The following is a 17044-nucleotide window of genomic DNA, read 5'->3' as shown; positions in this document are numbered from 1 at the left end:
CCCCCCCCCCCCCCCCCCCCCTACTGTCCCAGGTGACAGGAATGAGCGTGTCCCCTGGTAAGGACCAGCTGGTTGTGTTCCACACCAAGGACAGCAGGGATCTCGTGGTGTGCCTGCAGGGTATGGTGCCTGCCAGTGAGAGCCGCATCGGGGAGCTAGTTGGCACCCTGCTCAGCCACTTCAAGAGGTAAGCGGTGGGGGAAACAGTGGGCCACAAGTGATGGTAGAAGCTAAGTACTTATTTATCTACCATGATATTTTCGTACATTGAAATGTCCTAAAATGCTTAAAAACCATAGACTACAGTTTGCTGCTTGAAATGACCTATGGTTGACACCAAGGTGAAGGTAGAAGCCTCATCATTGTTTCCATTTTCTGCGTAGTGTTACAACAGTAGAGAACATTGCTTTCAGTTAATAATCCGCAAGTTGTCCCCACTTAAATCCAGTGCACTGTAACACTGAAATAACCTTCTCAACTGAATTTCTAAAACACTATGTCAACTCCAGTAGTATTGGCCCAGATGTGTGGTATTGACTGATGTGACCTGTGGCAGGGGGATTATGAGGAAAATAGAGTGCGTAGGCACAGCTGTTCATGAGCCCTAATGTTAAATTATTCTGAGCTCAGATGTCTCTTCAGGACAGGAGACTGTGAAATCAAGCACCCACCCACTTCTTTTTAACACCAAACTAAACTCAAGTTGTCTTCACTTCACTCTCTTTGACCCTCTAGTTCTAGTAAAATGTTACTCTGTTATGTAACAAAGTAAGATGCTGTCCCATGCTGTTAATTGTGTTGTATCTCAATAATTTGCCTTTTAACAAGTCCTGTTTCCTTATAATTACAAAAGCTTACACATCAGCAGGAACCTCTTGACCCCTTGAAGAGTTTTTTCTTCCAGTAACTTTCCAAAAAATCATTTTTAAAAAGTAGCTCCAGCAGAAAGTGTGTGAATAAAGTGATTTCATCCATCCACTCTCATTCCACTTTGGTACTGTGACACACAAAAAGATATAAGATATAAAATCCATGGGCCTAGCTTATGTATTGTAGAGTACTTCAAGTCCTACACTAGTCCTTCAGGGTGGTGTTTGTTGACTGAAATGGCCTGTGTATGTCAGAGAGTTTCAATTGGGGGCCACCTACCTTTCTTCTACTTTATATTACTTTCTCTTACTGCATAGTGAAACTTTTGTTGTACTAAATGGACCTTTTGTCTCCACTTAAACCCAGTGCACTTTAATGTGTTTGTACCAAGCAGCCATCATTGAATACTAAAACCAGTGAAGAAATGTCTAAAGCTGCAGTGCCTCTATAACGGTATATAATATAATATATGAAACAGATTTGTTTTGGAGATTATTTGCCTGGATGAATTGGAGTTTTGTTTCTTTTCAGCTCTATCCATCTTTGCCAGAATTTCAATTTTCTGGCTCCAACAGCAAACATACTATCCAAATCAACACTAAACATCCCTTTAAAATTTTATGTTTTTCTATGGTCTGTGGTTTATACGACACATTGTGCAGCAGTAGAAGTACACAAAAACTCTGTAGGCGCATAATTAAACAATCAATCTTATAATAAAGTGAACTTTCTAATTGAGCTGTAGAAGATTTCTGCCAAAACACTGCACACCAAGGAGTAAAAAACAAATAGTAATTTGTGTTGATATTTGACCTTTTCAGACCATTTTATCGCTCTATACTTTTGCTGCTGTGATTATGGGTTTGATGTTTTTAGATCGCTTGCTTCACGGATTATTGAATTGACTCCTCCACAATAGTCTGGCACATGTATTGATTTGTGTGTTCGTGTTTGACTCTCTTTGTGTGTATGATTGTGTTAGAGAGAGAGAGAGAGAGAGAGAGAGAGAGAATTGTGCATACAGACAGATGTGCCTGCATCTGTTTATCTTGGTGTGTGTGTGTGTGCGCACGCAGCTTTGTCTGGGTGTAGGGGAGGTGTACAATTGTTCGATCATTGCCATTCTGTGACGGTATCTTGTTCCGTTGTAGAGCCCATCTCTCTGGGTGTCTGGCCTCCGCCGGGCCTCATATAATGACCCTCCGTGTGATTCGCATGCCAACTCATCCATCACTTTAATACAGAACAAAGGGTACACCAGCATGTGCAATATGTGTGTGTGTGCGTGATTTTCTGACTGCATGAATGCGTATGTGTGTCTGCATGAGGAGGAATTCCTGAGAGCCAGGCTGCATGTGACTATGTTCGTGTTTGTGTATTCGTACGGTATGATCTTTTTCATGCAGTGTCCCAACACTGCAGCTCCCTGTAGATGTGGCTTTAACCTTTATCTCTCCTTCAACATGCTGCACAGTGCACAATATGCACAATAGCGAGCAGAGAGAAGGGCAGCTTACAGCAGCAACAAAGCAACACTTTATCCGCCTCAAATTGACAGCGAGGCCAAAGCAGAATGACACCGCTGCTGGGAATAAACCTTCTTCTTGTCATAGCTATGTTTGGATACTTGAGTTTCAGTGAAGCGCGACTTGTTTTTGACAGTTTCCAAATCTGCTTGGCATTAATCTGTTTTTTCATGTTGTTGTGAATTTTGATTTTTCTGAGGACTGGAGTGGTTTTCTTTCTGAGATAGTGTCAAGGCTGGCATATTTCTGATATTTGTTTTAAAGCAGAAACTTATCTATACCTCGCCAAGTTGCCTCAGACTGAAGTGATTCAGAGATTTCGGCAATGCATACATAAGAAGATAACCCTCTTATCGGCCATGACACACCAGTTGTCTAGAGGAATTCAGAAATACTTTATTTAGCATGAAGGGGGGATTACATTCCCATGCCTTCAGCCTCCCTTCTCCCTTTCTCCCCTATCCTTCTTTTTCCTGTCTCTCTCTTTAATGCTTTTTTTCTGCTTCCTATTTTTGACTATATCCCCTTTGTACTGATGAACCCCTTGTGGCCCCCTCCAATTCCTCACCTCTCTCTGCCTCTCTCCAAATCTTTCCCTTTTTCTCGCCTAGCTCCCCCTTATTCATTTCTGGAGAAGAGGTAATGAAATATTTAAGATTGTGCTGCTGTTGAGCCCTATATTTAGATGAGACAGGACCACCCCCTTCCTCTCTGTCTCCCTAGAGGGGGTGTGTGTGTGTGTGGGTGTGTGTGGGGGTGGGTGTGGGTGGGTGTGGGTGTGGACATGCACCCCACGCTGCAGCGACTGCAGCACTCCCACAATCTGCTGGCAGAATACTAGAGCGGACACTCTGCATCTGTCACACCCAAACTCTGTAAAATCAATGAGACATTCAGGCGATCCAAAAGACCATACTATATGTTCCACCCTCTGCTATTGATTACCGTAAAATTCTCTTGTGAGAGGATTTGAGCCTTTTTGAATTAGCTTTATGTTAGAGACAGAGCTTTATTCCCAATTTACCCAGATAAGTCGTTTTATCATACTTAATAAGATGTCTCCCTGGTTTCTGATCTGTTCGTGTTGCTGTTGATGCTTTTTGTTGTTAGTCGAACTCGACTCTTCCTACATGCATGCATATATATATGGAGAGAGAGAGAGATTTTTATATATATATATATATATATATATATATATATATATATAAATGATAAACACAGGAAGAAATATATGGTAAAGAAAGTACACCTGGGGTCAACCCCTCAAAAGATAAACTACTGTGACAGAAGAAACCAGAAGGGGAAATCTGGTCAGGGAAAATGAATGTCTCTGCTACGGCTGCTGTGCCATTGAACAAGAAGTTTAACCCCGTACTCCTGTAGTGGACTTGAATATTGACCTTCAGAAGACAACCAAAGTTGACAAGTTATATACTGAGGTGTAATACATAATATTATCAAAATTTTCAAATAATTTCCTCTTCAGTTTTCCAACACTTATAGCGGTTTATTTTTCTGCCAGTGTTAGATCACACTCTTCCACTCTGCTTCACACTTTTCCCACTGAGATCTGAATGTAAAAATAGCTTAGTGTTGAATTATTAATCCACATCCTCTATTCTCACAGGTGGTAAACTGCAGTTTAAAGATTTCTCTCCATCAAACAGAAAAGGCAGAAATATTTACTTATAAGCAATAAAAATAGGTTGTTTTTTCATGTTTAGACCATGTTAACGTGCAAAACGAGTTTACAATTATTCTTGATAGAGTAGGAGAGAGAAACTATCTGTATTTGTCCCGCACGACCTAATGACAAAGTTGCCCCATGACCGACACTTGTAAATGCCTGCTTCTCATAATCTCCTCTTATCTTCCTGTCATTGTGGTTTCTGTGTTGTGTAAGCAGCAAGAATTGGTTTCTTGGAAAGCACTGTGGATTGTTTCTGTAGCAACAGCTTGGTTTTTGCTCCACCAACTGCTACCACCGCTGTCAGTGTAGATGGTGACTAATGAAAAACCCTGTACAGAAGTTTGATCGTGTGTGTGAGACAGAGAGAGAGAGAGAGACTGGATTTTATTAACCCAAGTCTTACCCAAGTCTGCTGTCCTCTCTGTGTGTCAACAATTTTGATACGGGTCCAAGCAGCAAAGCTCTGAAAGCATCACATTTTGCAGGTTTTTCTCAATTTTCTCAAAATCCTATGTACGTCAACCAGTCAAAATCCTTTGGAACAATTATCCCGCTGGATCATCTACGGACTTCATTGATCTAAAGTTAAGTGAAATTTTACATAAATGCTAATAAATCAAAATTTGCTTAAGCTTCTGTAACCACAACTTGGAGCACATGTTCAGATGCTAGGTCTGAGCTTCGCTGAGCAATCTTGGGATATTCTGCCACTAGGGGGTGTTACAACTGCTATATCTCCTATTTGTAAAACTTGTTGTTATTAAGTTTTACATTGCATTTCACGTTTTTTTTTTTAACGCAGGTTACACAAACTATCAGTTTTACTAACTGAAAAAGGACAGGCAAAGGCTCTAATGCCTGGGTGCATGTTGTGCAGGTGAAGAGACCGGACTATCGGATATATGGGGATATGACTGAGTTCAGGATGGCATCAGCAGCAGTTTCTGGTTGCCGTCGTCAGGAGTAATGGTCACAGAGCTGTCAGATATCGTTAGCTATTGCCAGGACACCTGTCAAGTTCTCCACGGGTTCTCAAACACAACTCAGTTTCTCTACTACGGTCATTATTTCCTATAATCCTGTTCTGTTCCTGGTCTCTTGGAAACCTACCAGTCTCATAATTAAAAGGCTGTGGTCTGTCATATGCGTGTGAATATACATTTTTAACCTCTGTGTCAAAACCAGCACTGGGATCAAAACTTCAGGATGATAAACTAGACCTAACTCCTCCCTTTTGTTACATCATGTACAGTAAATGTATATTTTCACTGAGGTCTCCAAACTGCAAGTTGCTCTTCAATTTATATTGTTATATTCAATAACATTTAAAAAAAAAAAAAAAAACATTTTAAAAGTCAATTATGAAACTTAAGAGATCAGAATCAATGTTCACATGGTTTATTGAAGCAGTTTAGATCTTTCTGGGAACTTGAATGTGTAATGAGAATCTATACACTAGTCACTTAAAACCATACATCAAGGTGTAGTCATGCTGTGGTAATACAGGCTGCCTTTAAAGGCCTATTGAATGTTTCCACCAAGGGTATAGGCGTAATGAAGGGTCCCGCCTTTCTTCAGGTAGCAGTCATGCTCGTGGCTTCCCACCTTGATTTGTCTCTGGCAGATTCCCAGCTGGTCATCGAAGATGACGTCACTGTCATAAACCTCAAGCCTCAGTACATCATTCTGCTGGGCCTTAAAGTAGGTGAACTCCTCCTCCCACCAGGGGTTTGCGTTGTTGTTACGGATGGATGTCTGACCCAGAGTGGCTGAGCCACTGAACACCTTGACATAGCCATCTGTGATTCCCAACAAGTCAGAGGGAAGATTGGTAGCCCGAAGTTTAAACACCTTCAGCTGGGCTTCAGCCACAGTCAGACTGCACAGGGCCAACAGGAGTAGTGGAAGACTGGAGGACATAAGGGCCATGGCGTCACAGGAGGCTGTGGAAGAGGAACGACAGATCTTTGTATTTTAATCTAGGTAGATAGATTTACAGAGTAAAGAATCAGCCTTTATGAGGGTCTTATGACACACTCTGAAGTACTATTTTACTCCACATAGACCTTGTCATGGAAATTATATTCCTGGTGAGGGGATGAGCAAATAATTGAGTTACAACCAACAGTTGTTTTTGAAGAATTTATTTAACAAAAGAGAATAAACACAGAAGTACACATATACAGCTAGTCCAGAGACCTGCTGCCTAGGGCAGCTTCGAGCGTCTGACCTAAACTCTAGTAAATGTGGACAGACTAACATAAGGAGTATAGGAGAGGAAAGGTTAAGGATAAAAACACAATATATGTATCTATAAGACATAACAATAATAGTAAAAGTAATAATAATAATAGAACATCCAAAGAGTAAGAGGACACAAATTTCTGCCATAACAGACCTCATGTCTGCTTTTGAAGCAGTGGACCATAACAGTCAGATTAACTGCCTTCAAAATGAAGTTGGTATTCCTAACATTACCTTAATCTATCAGACTTTTTTCTGTCAACATGGGTTTCATATCCTGCTTAGCTCGTTATCCCTGTGGGGTCACTCAGGATCACTCTTAGGACCCAAATTATTTGCTTCCTCAAATCATAAAAAATTATAATTTCTTTGACTTTACTGTTTTTTGATTGATGACACTCAATTGTTTCACCCTGAACCAAACAATAATTTAAAGATATTTTGAAACTTAAGTCTTGAGGCAACCACTGTTACCAGACAAGAATGTTGATAATGGATAATTCTGCAAATGACATCAATTATTTTATGTCCAATTCCAGCTATTTTTTTAATTTGTTCTTTCTAATATGTGCACGATTCAAGATTATAGATCTTTATTTGTACGTCTCATTATTTTTTACCCCACTGCATGAACATTAGCATAAATTGTGAGTTGTGGAATACTCAAGGATATGAAGATGAGATGGCTTGTAACTTCTTCCAGTTTAACAAGGATCAATCTGCGATTCTTCTCAGATAAAAGCTGATCCCATTGCTAAAACCCTCACCCAGTTTTCTACGTATGTCAAACCTTCTATCAAAGATCCCAGTACAACCTTTTATTCTAATTTAAGCATTTGTGTTTGTTTAAAATTTCCCTCCCATTTAAACAATGTCAGAAAACCCAGTGATCCCGTTATGAGGCTTCTCTGATAAGAGGATGAGGAAAAGACCACATAACTATCATGTGGTCTTTTCCTCATTATTATGACAGAGCCGCTATGTCACGTGTATGACATATGTAAAATGGAAATCATTATCGCAAGAACTAATTTCTTTTATTTTTTCCTTTTGTGAATACAATATACTTTCTTTGTGAACCAGGGTGAACCACCAAAAATATGGAAATGTGTCGGTATAACGTAATATGTATTAGTAAAGAGGAGACCTACAAAGATGATGTGAAAAAAATGTTGTTATTAAAGGATAAGTAGGTTAAGCACAAATATGGAGAAAACAGAATTAACATTTAAATGATTTTTCTGTTCATGACAAGCCTGTTAAGCTACTCTTTCGGCTATTTTCTATGTAGGACTAAATCTAAAGTGTCAGTCTTAGTGCTGATTTACGACACTTTGCTGTGCCGCAAACAGGATTTTGGATGACGATGTAGCCAAGGACCAATCACTGAATAGATTTCCTTATTTAAGAATATTCTCAGATAAATTCACATTGAATAGTGAAATTCCTAAGAGGAGTTTTTATTCAACACACATTTAACAATAGATCATTTTCAAGATAATGCATTACGATATAGGCCTACACATTAATAAATTAAAGATAAAAAGTTTCTTTATATGAGCGCCTTCAATGCGCCTACTTCTCCTGTATTGCCGGCTTTTTGCGTGAACTGTGTTTGCTTCTGTTGGATTACGGGGGGAAACGCGTGACAATGTGTGGAGCTGTAGCCTAAGTGCTATAATTGTTTCCAGGACTATTCGGCTTATTGATGGTTGTGACGGGCCAAAATCATCAGCATTGCTGCGTTTGTCCTGTGTCAAAGAAACAAAGTGACATCACCACCTTCAATTTAACTGAAAACGCATTACTGCGTAAAGTCAGTGGTGAGATGACATCCCTCACCAACTCCCTGACAAAGTTTATGCGACACCGTCTTATTAACTGTGCGTCGTGAAATATTTCTGAAATTCTTCCTCTCCTGAAAGATCCACGCCTGTCTCTGTCTCCACAGTTCCATCACAAGCCCTTCCTAACCACTTGAGAGACCTCTGGAGCTGTCTTAAATAACTGGGAGAGTAAGAGCGATTCTTAGCTTTAAGAAATTAGATTAAGTTTAAAAGTAGGACTAAATTTCATGAATTCTCAGCACTTACAACTAAAATGGCACTTTGAGAAGCTTGATAAATACTGGCCCAGAACATTAGTACATATTGAGCAAAAATGCCAGTTCTTAAAACTTACAAAAGCTTAATCAAAGGAATGTAGATGTCTCTTAAAAACATGCAGGGCAGAAATAGTGGCACAGATTATATCAAGAAATTAAAAGGCAAAATACAAACGCGACTGAGTAAAATAAGAGTCACAGATGTAGTCTTACCTGCAGTCTTGATGCTTTGTCTCTCGCCACGCTGCCTGCTGTTTCGTTTGTTTTTAAAGGCCAGCAGACCTCATATCAGCTTCATCTCATCCTCCCACAACACAACCTGCTACACTCTCAGCATTACATAACATTGACAGAACTAGAATTTTTTGCGGTTGTTTGGGTTTGCTTGTTTGGCCCTTTGATCACCTTATCAGGATCGGAAAAGAGGAGCACCACAATCATCATATCAGATGTAGTTATGATCGTTACAACCTCAAAGGGACTCACTGAGACACAAATATTCCTGGCAAAATATTTCAGTTTTTCTGAAAGAATTTACTACAGATATTTGCTTTTTATTTTTTCTTCTGTTGGAAAGGCTACTACTAAGAGCAAACTACTGCTTGTTATTCTATTAGGGATGCCCGTGATGTGTTGTTTTCTGTTGGGTTTAGATGAATATAGATCACAGGTTGTTGTTGTTTTCAGTATGTATCATGACATCACTGTAAGGACTGGAGACGAAGTGAAATTTCCTGAGGAATTAATGTGGGACTGTGTATGTGTAGTAATGCAATGGCTCTGTGCATCACCCAGAAAGTTTTGTTGTTTTGCTTTTATTTATTCTACTCAGGTAATCCGATCTAGTAGCCATTTTAACTGCTGCTTGAAGTTACCTTAAAAAGCTTTTCTCACCAGAATGTATTTCCTAATGATCTTACAAACCTGCTGAGTAGCTTCCCGACCCTTAAATCCTTGTTTCTGCATACACCTTTCTCACGTGTTCACTTGTCAAACACAACGGTAACTATTAACAGTATGGCTACATTCCAGTTAGATGTTCCATGGCCAAGGCTCTGGTATTTTGCATGACGGATTTTGTTTTTTAAATGGAGCTTTCATCATTATTATCTTATTAGTTACACCTGTGCTTTTATCATGTCAGAATGTCTATTGTTTTGATTTTTCTCACGCACACAGTCTTCTTTTACTCTTTTAGTTACATACTGCTACCTCATGGGGCACACTTCTGCCTCCAAACGTTGGTGTCAGAAAGTAGTGGATCAACTTGAACAAATGTTAACTGCAGGTCTGTGACAGGACGCACAATCCACCATAACAGCCTCAAGACTTACGTTCTGTCTCGCTAATACATGTATATGGCACACTACTTGCATTGGTAATTAGCGGTGTATCATATCAAATCATCCACAATATATCGGCATTTTTTTATTTCATTTAAAAAAATGCTAATCAGTTAATGGCAATATTCCAACTTGTTGACATAATGACATCATACCATTACACACTGTAACAACGAACACGGCTGAAAGCAAAAGTAACATTGCTATCAGCACCACAATGGAAGAGTTGGTTCCAAAAAGGGGAGCTACTACAGTAGTTTGGAAATGGTTTGGTTACAAAAGATCAGGTGTACAAAAAACCACGGTAATATGTGAGAAATGTAAGAAAACTATAAGAACAAAAAGGGGCAATACAGCAAACCTATTTCACCACCCCAAGCAGAAGCACCCTGTTGAGTACAAGGAGAGCCAAAAATCCTGCGAGTAGAGCTCAAAATATTGTTCAGTGTTTTGTCATATTGTCAAGAATATCATCAGCGCAGAAACACCCTGAAATATTCTTATATTATTTTATGGAAGAAACCACTGCTATGTTGGAGGTGTATACACCAATATATAAGGGGGCACCCCACCAATTTTACTTATAAGAGTCCTTTTTTCTAGTAATGGAGAGACTTTACAGCTTGTAAGAACAGTACAGTGTCTTTTGTGGCTTTGGGGAGCTTTGTAAAATCTGAGAAAATAATGTGATGTCCTCAGGATTATGTCAGCTTAGGAGACTACTGGTTTATAAAATAAAGTTACAAACTGTGGGTGTGGAAGGACGTGGACATCATCACCTAATACAAGACGTTACCAAGTTGCATTATGGGATTTGTAGGATTCTTTGTTTTTGGAGCTTGGTGGAGTAAAAGTCAGGATATCTTGGCATCTGCTGTTTCCATTTTGACCACTCTTTTAAATCGGTCACTTGTGAACCTTATGGAAGTGTAATACTAGATCTCTGGAGTGCTCTTTTAATTAAAGGACACAATATAACTGCAACTAAAACCCTATAAAAGAGAATTGCTGATAAGGTGATACTGAAATCATGTAGCTTACATTGGAAGAGGAAATAAGTGTATTCATAGAGACAATAAATAGAAGGGAATGTGTGGAAATGACACTTTTTCACTAAAAATAACAGCTCCTCCCCTTAAAGATAATACAAACTGACGTGGTGGTAATCTTTCCATACACAGTTGAGTAAGACTTTGACGAGGTGTTACATCACCCTCATTGAAGGGAAGTGGGAAAATTTGGCTCCTTAACAGCTGGATTTGTTTGGACTTTTGGACTGTTTACAAACGATTTCAGTTTAATTTTCAAAAAGTCATTCATTTACTCATCCAAGGCTATTACAACTCTATAATCAGCCGCGCAGCACTGTGTGCACACATTGAAATAAAACTATAGTAATTTCTTAAAGGAATAGAGGAATTGGATTCTTCTTCTTTTTCTGTGCAGTATATGAGCTTCAGATACTATAACCATACCTTACCTTGAGATATATAAACACGATATTCTATACTTTTTCATTTAACAAAAAGTCTAAACTCTTAAATGTTGTATAATCACAAGCAGCTCTACAAAAACTGGCACTAATTTATTTAAAGCAGGAAATCTTATGAAATGAATAAGTGAACTTTGTCTGTTAGCATGCTAATCGTTGTTTCAGTTTAAACCAAAGTGGCGGACTGACAGTCAGACAGAAATATATTGCCATCTCTTAAGCCATAAAAACATTTATTTTATATTGCAGAATCTAGTATTTTTTTTCTTTTGTTTTTTCAGCTAATAATAAATTTGCAACCCCTTTACATTCAGCTTGTGACCCTGTGGAGGATTCCAATACCCAAGTTGGGAATCACTTGATTAAGTGTTTGTTGCAACCCCTGATTATTTATTCTAGTGCTTAAAACCTATAGTGAGCATGAGGACATCCTTGTCACTCTTCCTCCCTCCCCCACTGTAAACTCCCCAGATCTGTCTCTGTGACAGATGTTTATAGTTTTACCTCCCTCATATCTGTCTTCAAGTACCATCAATTCACACTTTCTTTGTCTTACTCTCCTCTAACCTCAACCATCACCCTTTGTCCTTCTCTGTCTCCTTCCTACTCCTTCTCATTATTCACCCCTTACCCCATCCCCACCCTACAGTATGAGTCAGCAGTAGCATGCAGTACACAGCCCTTCATTGATCTGTCAGAGCGATGTGGTAAAATTCTATTTCTGCCCTTGCTCCTTCCCCCTTCCCCAAAGACCTGAACATTTAGCCTCCCCCTGTCTGCATCTGACACAGCAGAAGGGATTTGGAGGGCTACGCCGGACTGCTTGGGGAGGTGAGGGGGGGGCACAAAAAGTGGATTTAGAACAGAGGAGGAAACACAGACAGTGTGAGTCTGAAATAATGAGCTGGGAGGGAGGGAGGTGAGATCGAGGTGCAAACAATGCCAAGTGAAAAATAAGCACTGGGGAAGGAGAAAGCTGTTGACTATGGAGAAGAAGTACAGCTGTATTGATCTGCTATAGTCAAATTTGATTTTCTCATGGTTCAGGTTAACGTATCATGTATCACATTCGTCTGCAATAGTAAGCTGTTGCCGTCAGACTCACTGCAGAGATGTTGGCGTCAGTGTGCTTGGTTCATTATTTTCCATTCAGTTTGTTTGTGTGAATTTTTTTTCTTCATATCCCCTTAACTGCAAATATTCTAAAGACTATTATCTATTGTATTTTTCACACCATGTCATTTCAGTGTCAGTGTTACGTTCTTCTTGTGAGGTCATTCTTGTGGGGTCATTTTAGAAATGTGAGTGTGTGAATGTGAAGAATTATTTGAGCACACCTTGAGTTCTGATGTTGGCAAAATGCACAGATACACTAAGCTGTTAGCATTAGAACACAAAACATTCAGCTAGAGTGAGATGTCCTATATCTAGCTGATCATGTCACGTCAATTTCAGGAGTAGGAACCTCCCCATTAAACTTTCCTTCATATCATATCTGTAATTTAAGGTTAAGTTTAAACTTTATATTGTTATATATATATATATATATATATATATATATATTATAAGCCTGGAGTTAGGGATGCACCGATCCAACAATTTCCCTTCTGATACCAAGCTCATGGTGTCTTCCCAAAATTTAAGATCTCTTTTCCTCACTGCTCGAACTAATGAAAATAATTTTTGTGATTGCTGTGACACTAAAAACTAGAATGCAACCCAATGTAACTGTGACATTTTATTACTCTGACGGAGAAAATATATTTAAAGTGGCTTGGTCATGCACCGATCCATCGTACCGGATTGTAAAGTACATGTGATAAAATAAGCAGAATTCAAAGAAGGACATTCCTTCATGCTGTTTTTCTTTTTGGAAGAATTATCTGTTGTTGAGTATTTTAGCTGCAGAGATTAATGAATATTTAAGAACCAAAATGTTGTTAAATAAATGTGTCAAAGTGCATTTTCTGTTATATCTGGAGATGACACCAACATCATTTAGAAGAGTGAGAGAGAGAGAGAGGGTGGTAGAGAGAAGTGATAAGAAAAACAGAGAGACAGAAAGCCAAGCTGCCTTTGTCTTCCTCACCAAGGTCACCCTTTCTGCTGAATCAAATATTTCAGACTGATAGAAGTGGGCTTCTCTCTTCTCCTCTTTCCCTCCATCCCTCCTTCTCCATTTCCTCTTTCTCCATTAATCACCCGCCCCACTGCTGCTGCTCCTCCCCCCTCCCCCTCTTGTTTTTCACTTCACATACCACTTCTCCTCATCCTCCTCCCTCTCCCTCTCTCTCTCTCTCCCTGCTTTCTGGGGCGCTGCGGATGCAGTTCCCATGGCAACCATCGGATCCATGTTTGTCTGATACGTATGCGATCCATTAATAACCCTGCTGGCTGGAGATAATAGCGCCACATCTCGTCCCAGACCACAGACAGAGGAATAGAGGGAAAAATGTGTGTGGAGTATAAAGATTAGAGAGAAAGAAAGAAAGATGCTGTACAAGAGAGGATGGAGAGAGGAAATGTGTGTCAGCACAAGCTTTTATTTTAGCTTTGTTCTGCATGACATCAAGTCAATCATGTGTCTGTAGCACTGAAATATTGAAAACTTCTTTACTTCTTCTTACTACTTTGTTGTTCTTGATTTAAATCAAATTTTTGCCAGTTTTATATAATTTTATTCAGGCAAACTTTTTGTCTTCTTTTGTTAAATGAAAAAGAAGAACATGTTTATTTCTCGATGTAAAATATATATTTTTTAAAAGGATTGTTTGTTATCAGAGTTGAGTCACCAAAGGGTCTTGAAGCATAATCTATCTGCATTGGCGTTATATAACTTCCAATTTGCAAAGTCAAATTGAATACAAGTTTACAAATTCTCCCACACACATAAAGGAGACTCGTATACACACACAGAGACAGAGTCATTGTTATATGGGCCAGTGGGAAGTCCTTCTCGTCTCATTGGCACTGTGCTGCAGCCTGGGGGAGGAGGCTGGCTGGGTGGAGTGATGGATGGCGAGTGGCCAGGCTAGAATAAGTGTGTGTGTATGTTGTGTCTGTGCTTGTGACTGCGAGGGTGTGTTTTTGCATGCTTACTGTGTAAGTACGCATTAGAGATAATATTTAAAGGTGTGAAAATACACAGTGTGTGTCAGAGGTTGTGTATGAATGAGAAAAATGTGTGTGAATGCGCGACTTGGTCTGACCTACTTATCCACTGCAACCAGCCCCAAATCACTGCCAAGCAACCTTTCTCTCTCCATTTCTTTCTCTCACGCATAATGACAAACACACTTAGTAGTGTGTGCTGCAGAGGTCATAACACTACTAACAGCACCATGTTGTGTTTTTATTATGTAGCATAAGCACAGACACTGGCACAAGCTTAAGTAACAGATGACTCGGTCAAATAGGAATCTTCATTGTGAGCTAGGTCTGAAAAATTTACTTAATTAGTTGATTTGAACAGAATTAATTTGTCAAACTCTTCATATAATTGAGTATCTTATAAGTAATGTATCAAGCAAAACTGCCCAGCTTTTGCTGATTCTCTTCATGAGACAAACCAAGCAACTTGAAGACGTCACCAGGGGCTGTGAGAAAGTATTTGTCACTATTTTCTGACATTTTATAGACCAAACGGTAAATCGATTAATCAAAAAAGTAGTTGACATTAATCATAATAATAATAACAATAAAAATAATCAGTTGGTCAATAATCAGTAGTTGCGTGACCAGAAAACTGCTGATAGTTCTGTTGTATCATCTTCCATAGCAATCTCAGTCTCTAATCTGTGCAGCTGTCTGAAGATCATTACATCCTCCAGCATTGCAATAATGCATGAAATCTCATGGTACATGTGAACAAAATTGCACACTTGTAATTAGCTCTGACCCTTTGACAGATTCAGCACTCAGGGACAGATTTATTAAGCCTCATTTCAGATGCATTCTAATGGGAAAAGATAAAAGGGTCACTGGATTTACTAAAGCCCACACTCTTTGCGAGGATCCGTTTTGCGTGGAAAATTTTCTTCCTCTGAAGTAAAATTGCAGCTTTAGTTATTAACATTATTAGTATTTATTATGCCGTTACTTCATTTAATGAGCATTTTCTGTTTCTGTCATTCTATCATAATGTGTTTTTTTTCTTTTCTGAGCTTGTTGATCTCAGACAAATCCCAACTCTGAACTTTGCCTTTTAGGGCCCCCCTCAAATGCAAAATGCTTATAAACAGTAGTTTATAAGTAGTTTTTGTCTCGGACACTAATTACAAACAGATTGCGAGTGCAAATTGAATAAAAGGTTCAGCGCAAATTTGCTTCATACTTTCATGCCAAAGATTAGGCCCTCAACATTTTAACTGTTACTGTAGTTTTATTTTTCTGTAGATTCTCATTTAATTTCAACTTTATTTTGGGTAAATAGTTAAAAAGTTATCCATGCCATGTATGGCAAATGATTTACAGTTTATTGAATTATTGCAGCCTTTGTGAGTGCCAGTACTCACCGTTCTGGAGTAACAGAATTAGTGCTCAAACAATCAGTAAGTTAATGGATATGTGAATCGACATAAAATTAATCTGCAAATATTTTGATTGACTGCAAAAATGACAAAAGTTAAAATAGTACTCAAGGGTGTCACTTTGTGTTGAAAAGTGTTTGGGACATAGGGGCTGAGATTAGGGTTGTGAAGAGATACTTAGCTGGTGAGACATCACGATACGCGATATTAGGTTCATGAGAATGAGACGAAAAGATCCTTAAACAGTGTTTTAAAGATTGCCTCAATGCTGAGATATCTGAGTGAGGCGTCTGGGGGACCTCCTCCAGGAAATTTTGATCTTTAAACACTTCATTTCCTGCATTCTGGTGAACGTCTCTGCACCAATTTATGGTTGAAATGTTTTTATTTGTGTAAAAGGAAACACAAAATTCAGGTAACACGTGACATTTCAAAATATATAAATATAGTAGAAAATATTGCAGAGCAGCTCTCAAGCACTCTGTGTTACTTTCAGATCTGTTTGATCTCCTGTAGATCAACTTTTCTCATGTAATATTTAACAAATAAACCTTTCTAAAGGCATTTTCATTCGTTATTTAACTGCAAGCTATATTTCGGAACGTTTCTTAACAAATGATGCTTTAAAAAAGTGGTGGGGACAAAATCAGTCATTTCAAAAAATGGTGGCGACGTGTCCCCTGCGTCCCCAGTGTAAATGACACCTATAGTACCGTTACTTACAGTATAGTGCAATATATATTTATATACACGGCATATGTATGGCGCATATATATATAATATATATATAGCAGCAGATTAAATATAGCTCACACCAACAAATGCGCATGTGTATGTATGTATTCCTTCCCAAATTTTATTTGGGAAGGAATACATACACATGCGCATTTGTTGGTGTGAGCTATATTTAATCTGCTGCTTGGCCACTCACTAGCAGAGTAGCCGCTTCTGCATTCCCATAGGCGTTTTCCTCATACTCAAGTGTACGTACATAATGTATGCACTTACTGTAGTCTACCATCTTACTGTCACTTTAGATAAAAGCATCAGTTAAGTGCTGTACAGTTAAGATGATACAGTAGGATCCTTGGTATTTTACACACTCCATCTCTTCGGTGACCTCCACATTTACCCCATAATCCTCCCCCCACCCCCAAACACACATGTTCCGCCCAGCAACAGCACCATACCATCTCCCACTGTCAGGCCAATTATGATTAGCCTCAGCACACTCTCTCCTCCCTCC

At 39.0% G+C, this 17044-nt stretch overlaps 2 protein-coding genes across 2 annotated transcripts in view; one reads left to right on the top strand and one right to left on the bottom strand.

The window, feature by feature from the left end:
• Positions 1–17044, top strand: part of myo1d (myosin 1D) — a 126995-nt gene that overhangs the window by 94461 nt on the left and 15490 nt on the right. Inside the window, exon 21 of the mRNA XM_046068806.1 lies at positions 33–187. Within this exon, the coding sequence (XP_045924762.1) occupies positions 33–187 (155 nt within the window). The remainder of the gene's footprint in view (positions 1–32; positions 188–17044) is intronic.
• Positions 5584–6006, bottom strand: LOC123982876 (perforin-1-like). Its single transcript, XM_046068808.1, has one exon. The coding sequence runs from the start codon at positions 6004–6006 to the stop codon at positions 5608–5610; it is 399 nt and encodes a 132-aa protein (XP_045924764.1). The 3' UTR covers positions 5584–5607.

The sequence above is a fragment of the Micropterus dolomieu genome, linkage group LG14 (assembly GCF_021292245.1).
Source record: "Micropterus dolomieu isolate WLL.071019.BEF.003 ecotype Adirondacks linkage group LG14, ASM2129224v1, whole genome shotgun sequence".
NCBI lineage: Eukaryota > Metazoa > Chordata > Actinopteri > Centrarchiformes > Centrarchidae > Micropterus > Micropterus dolomieu.
This window is presented reverse-complemented; position numbering and strand designations above follow the sequence as displayed.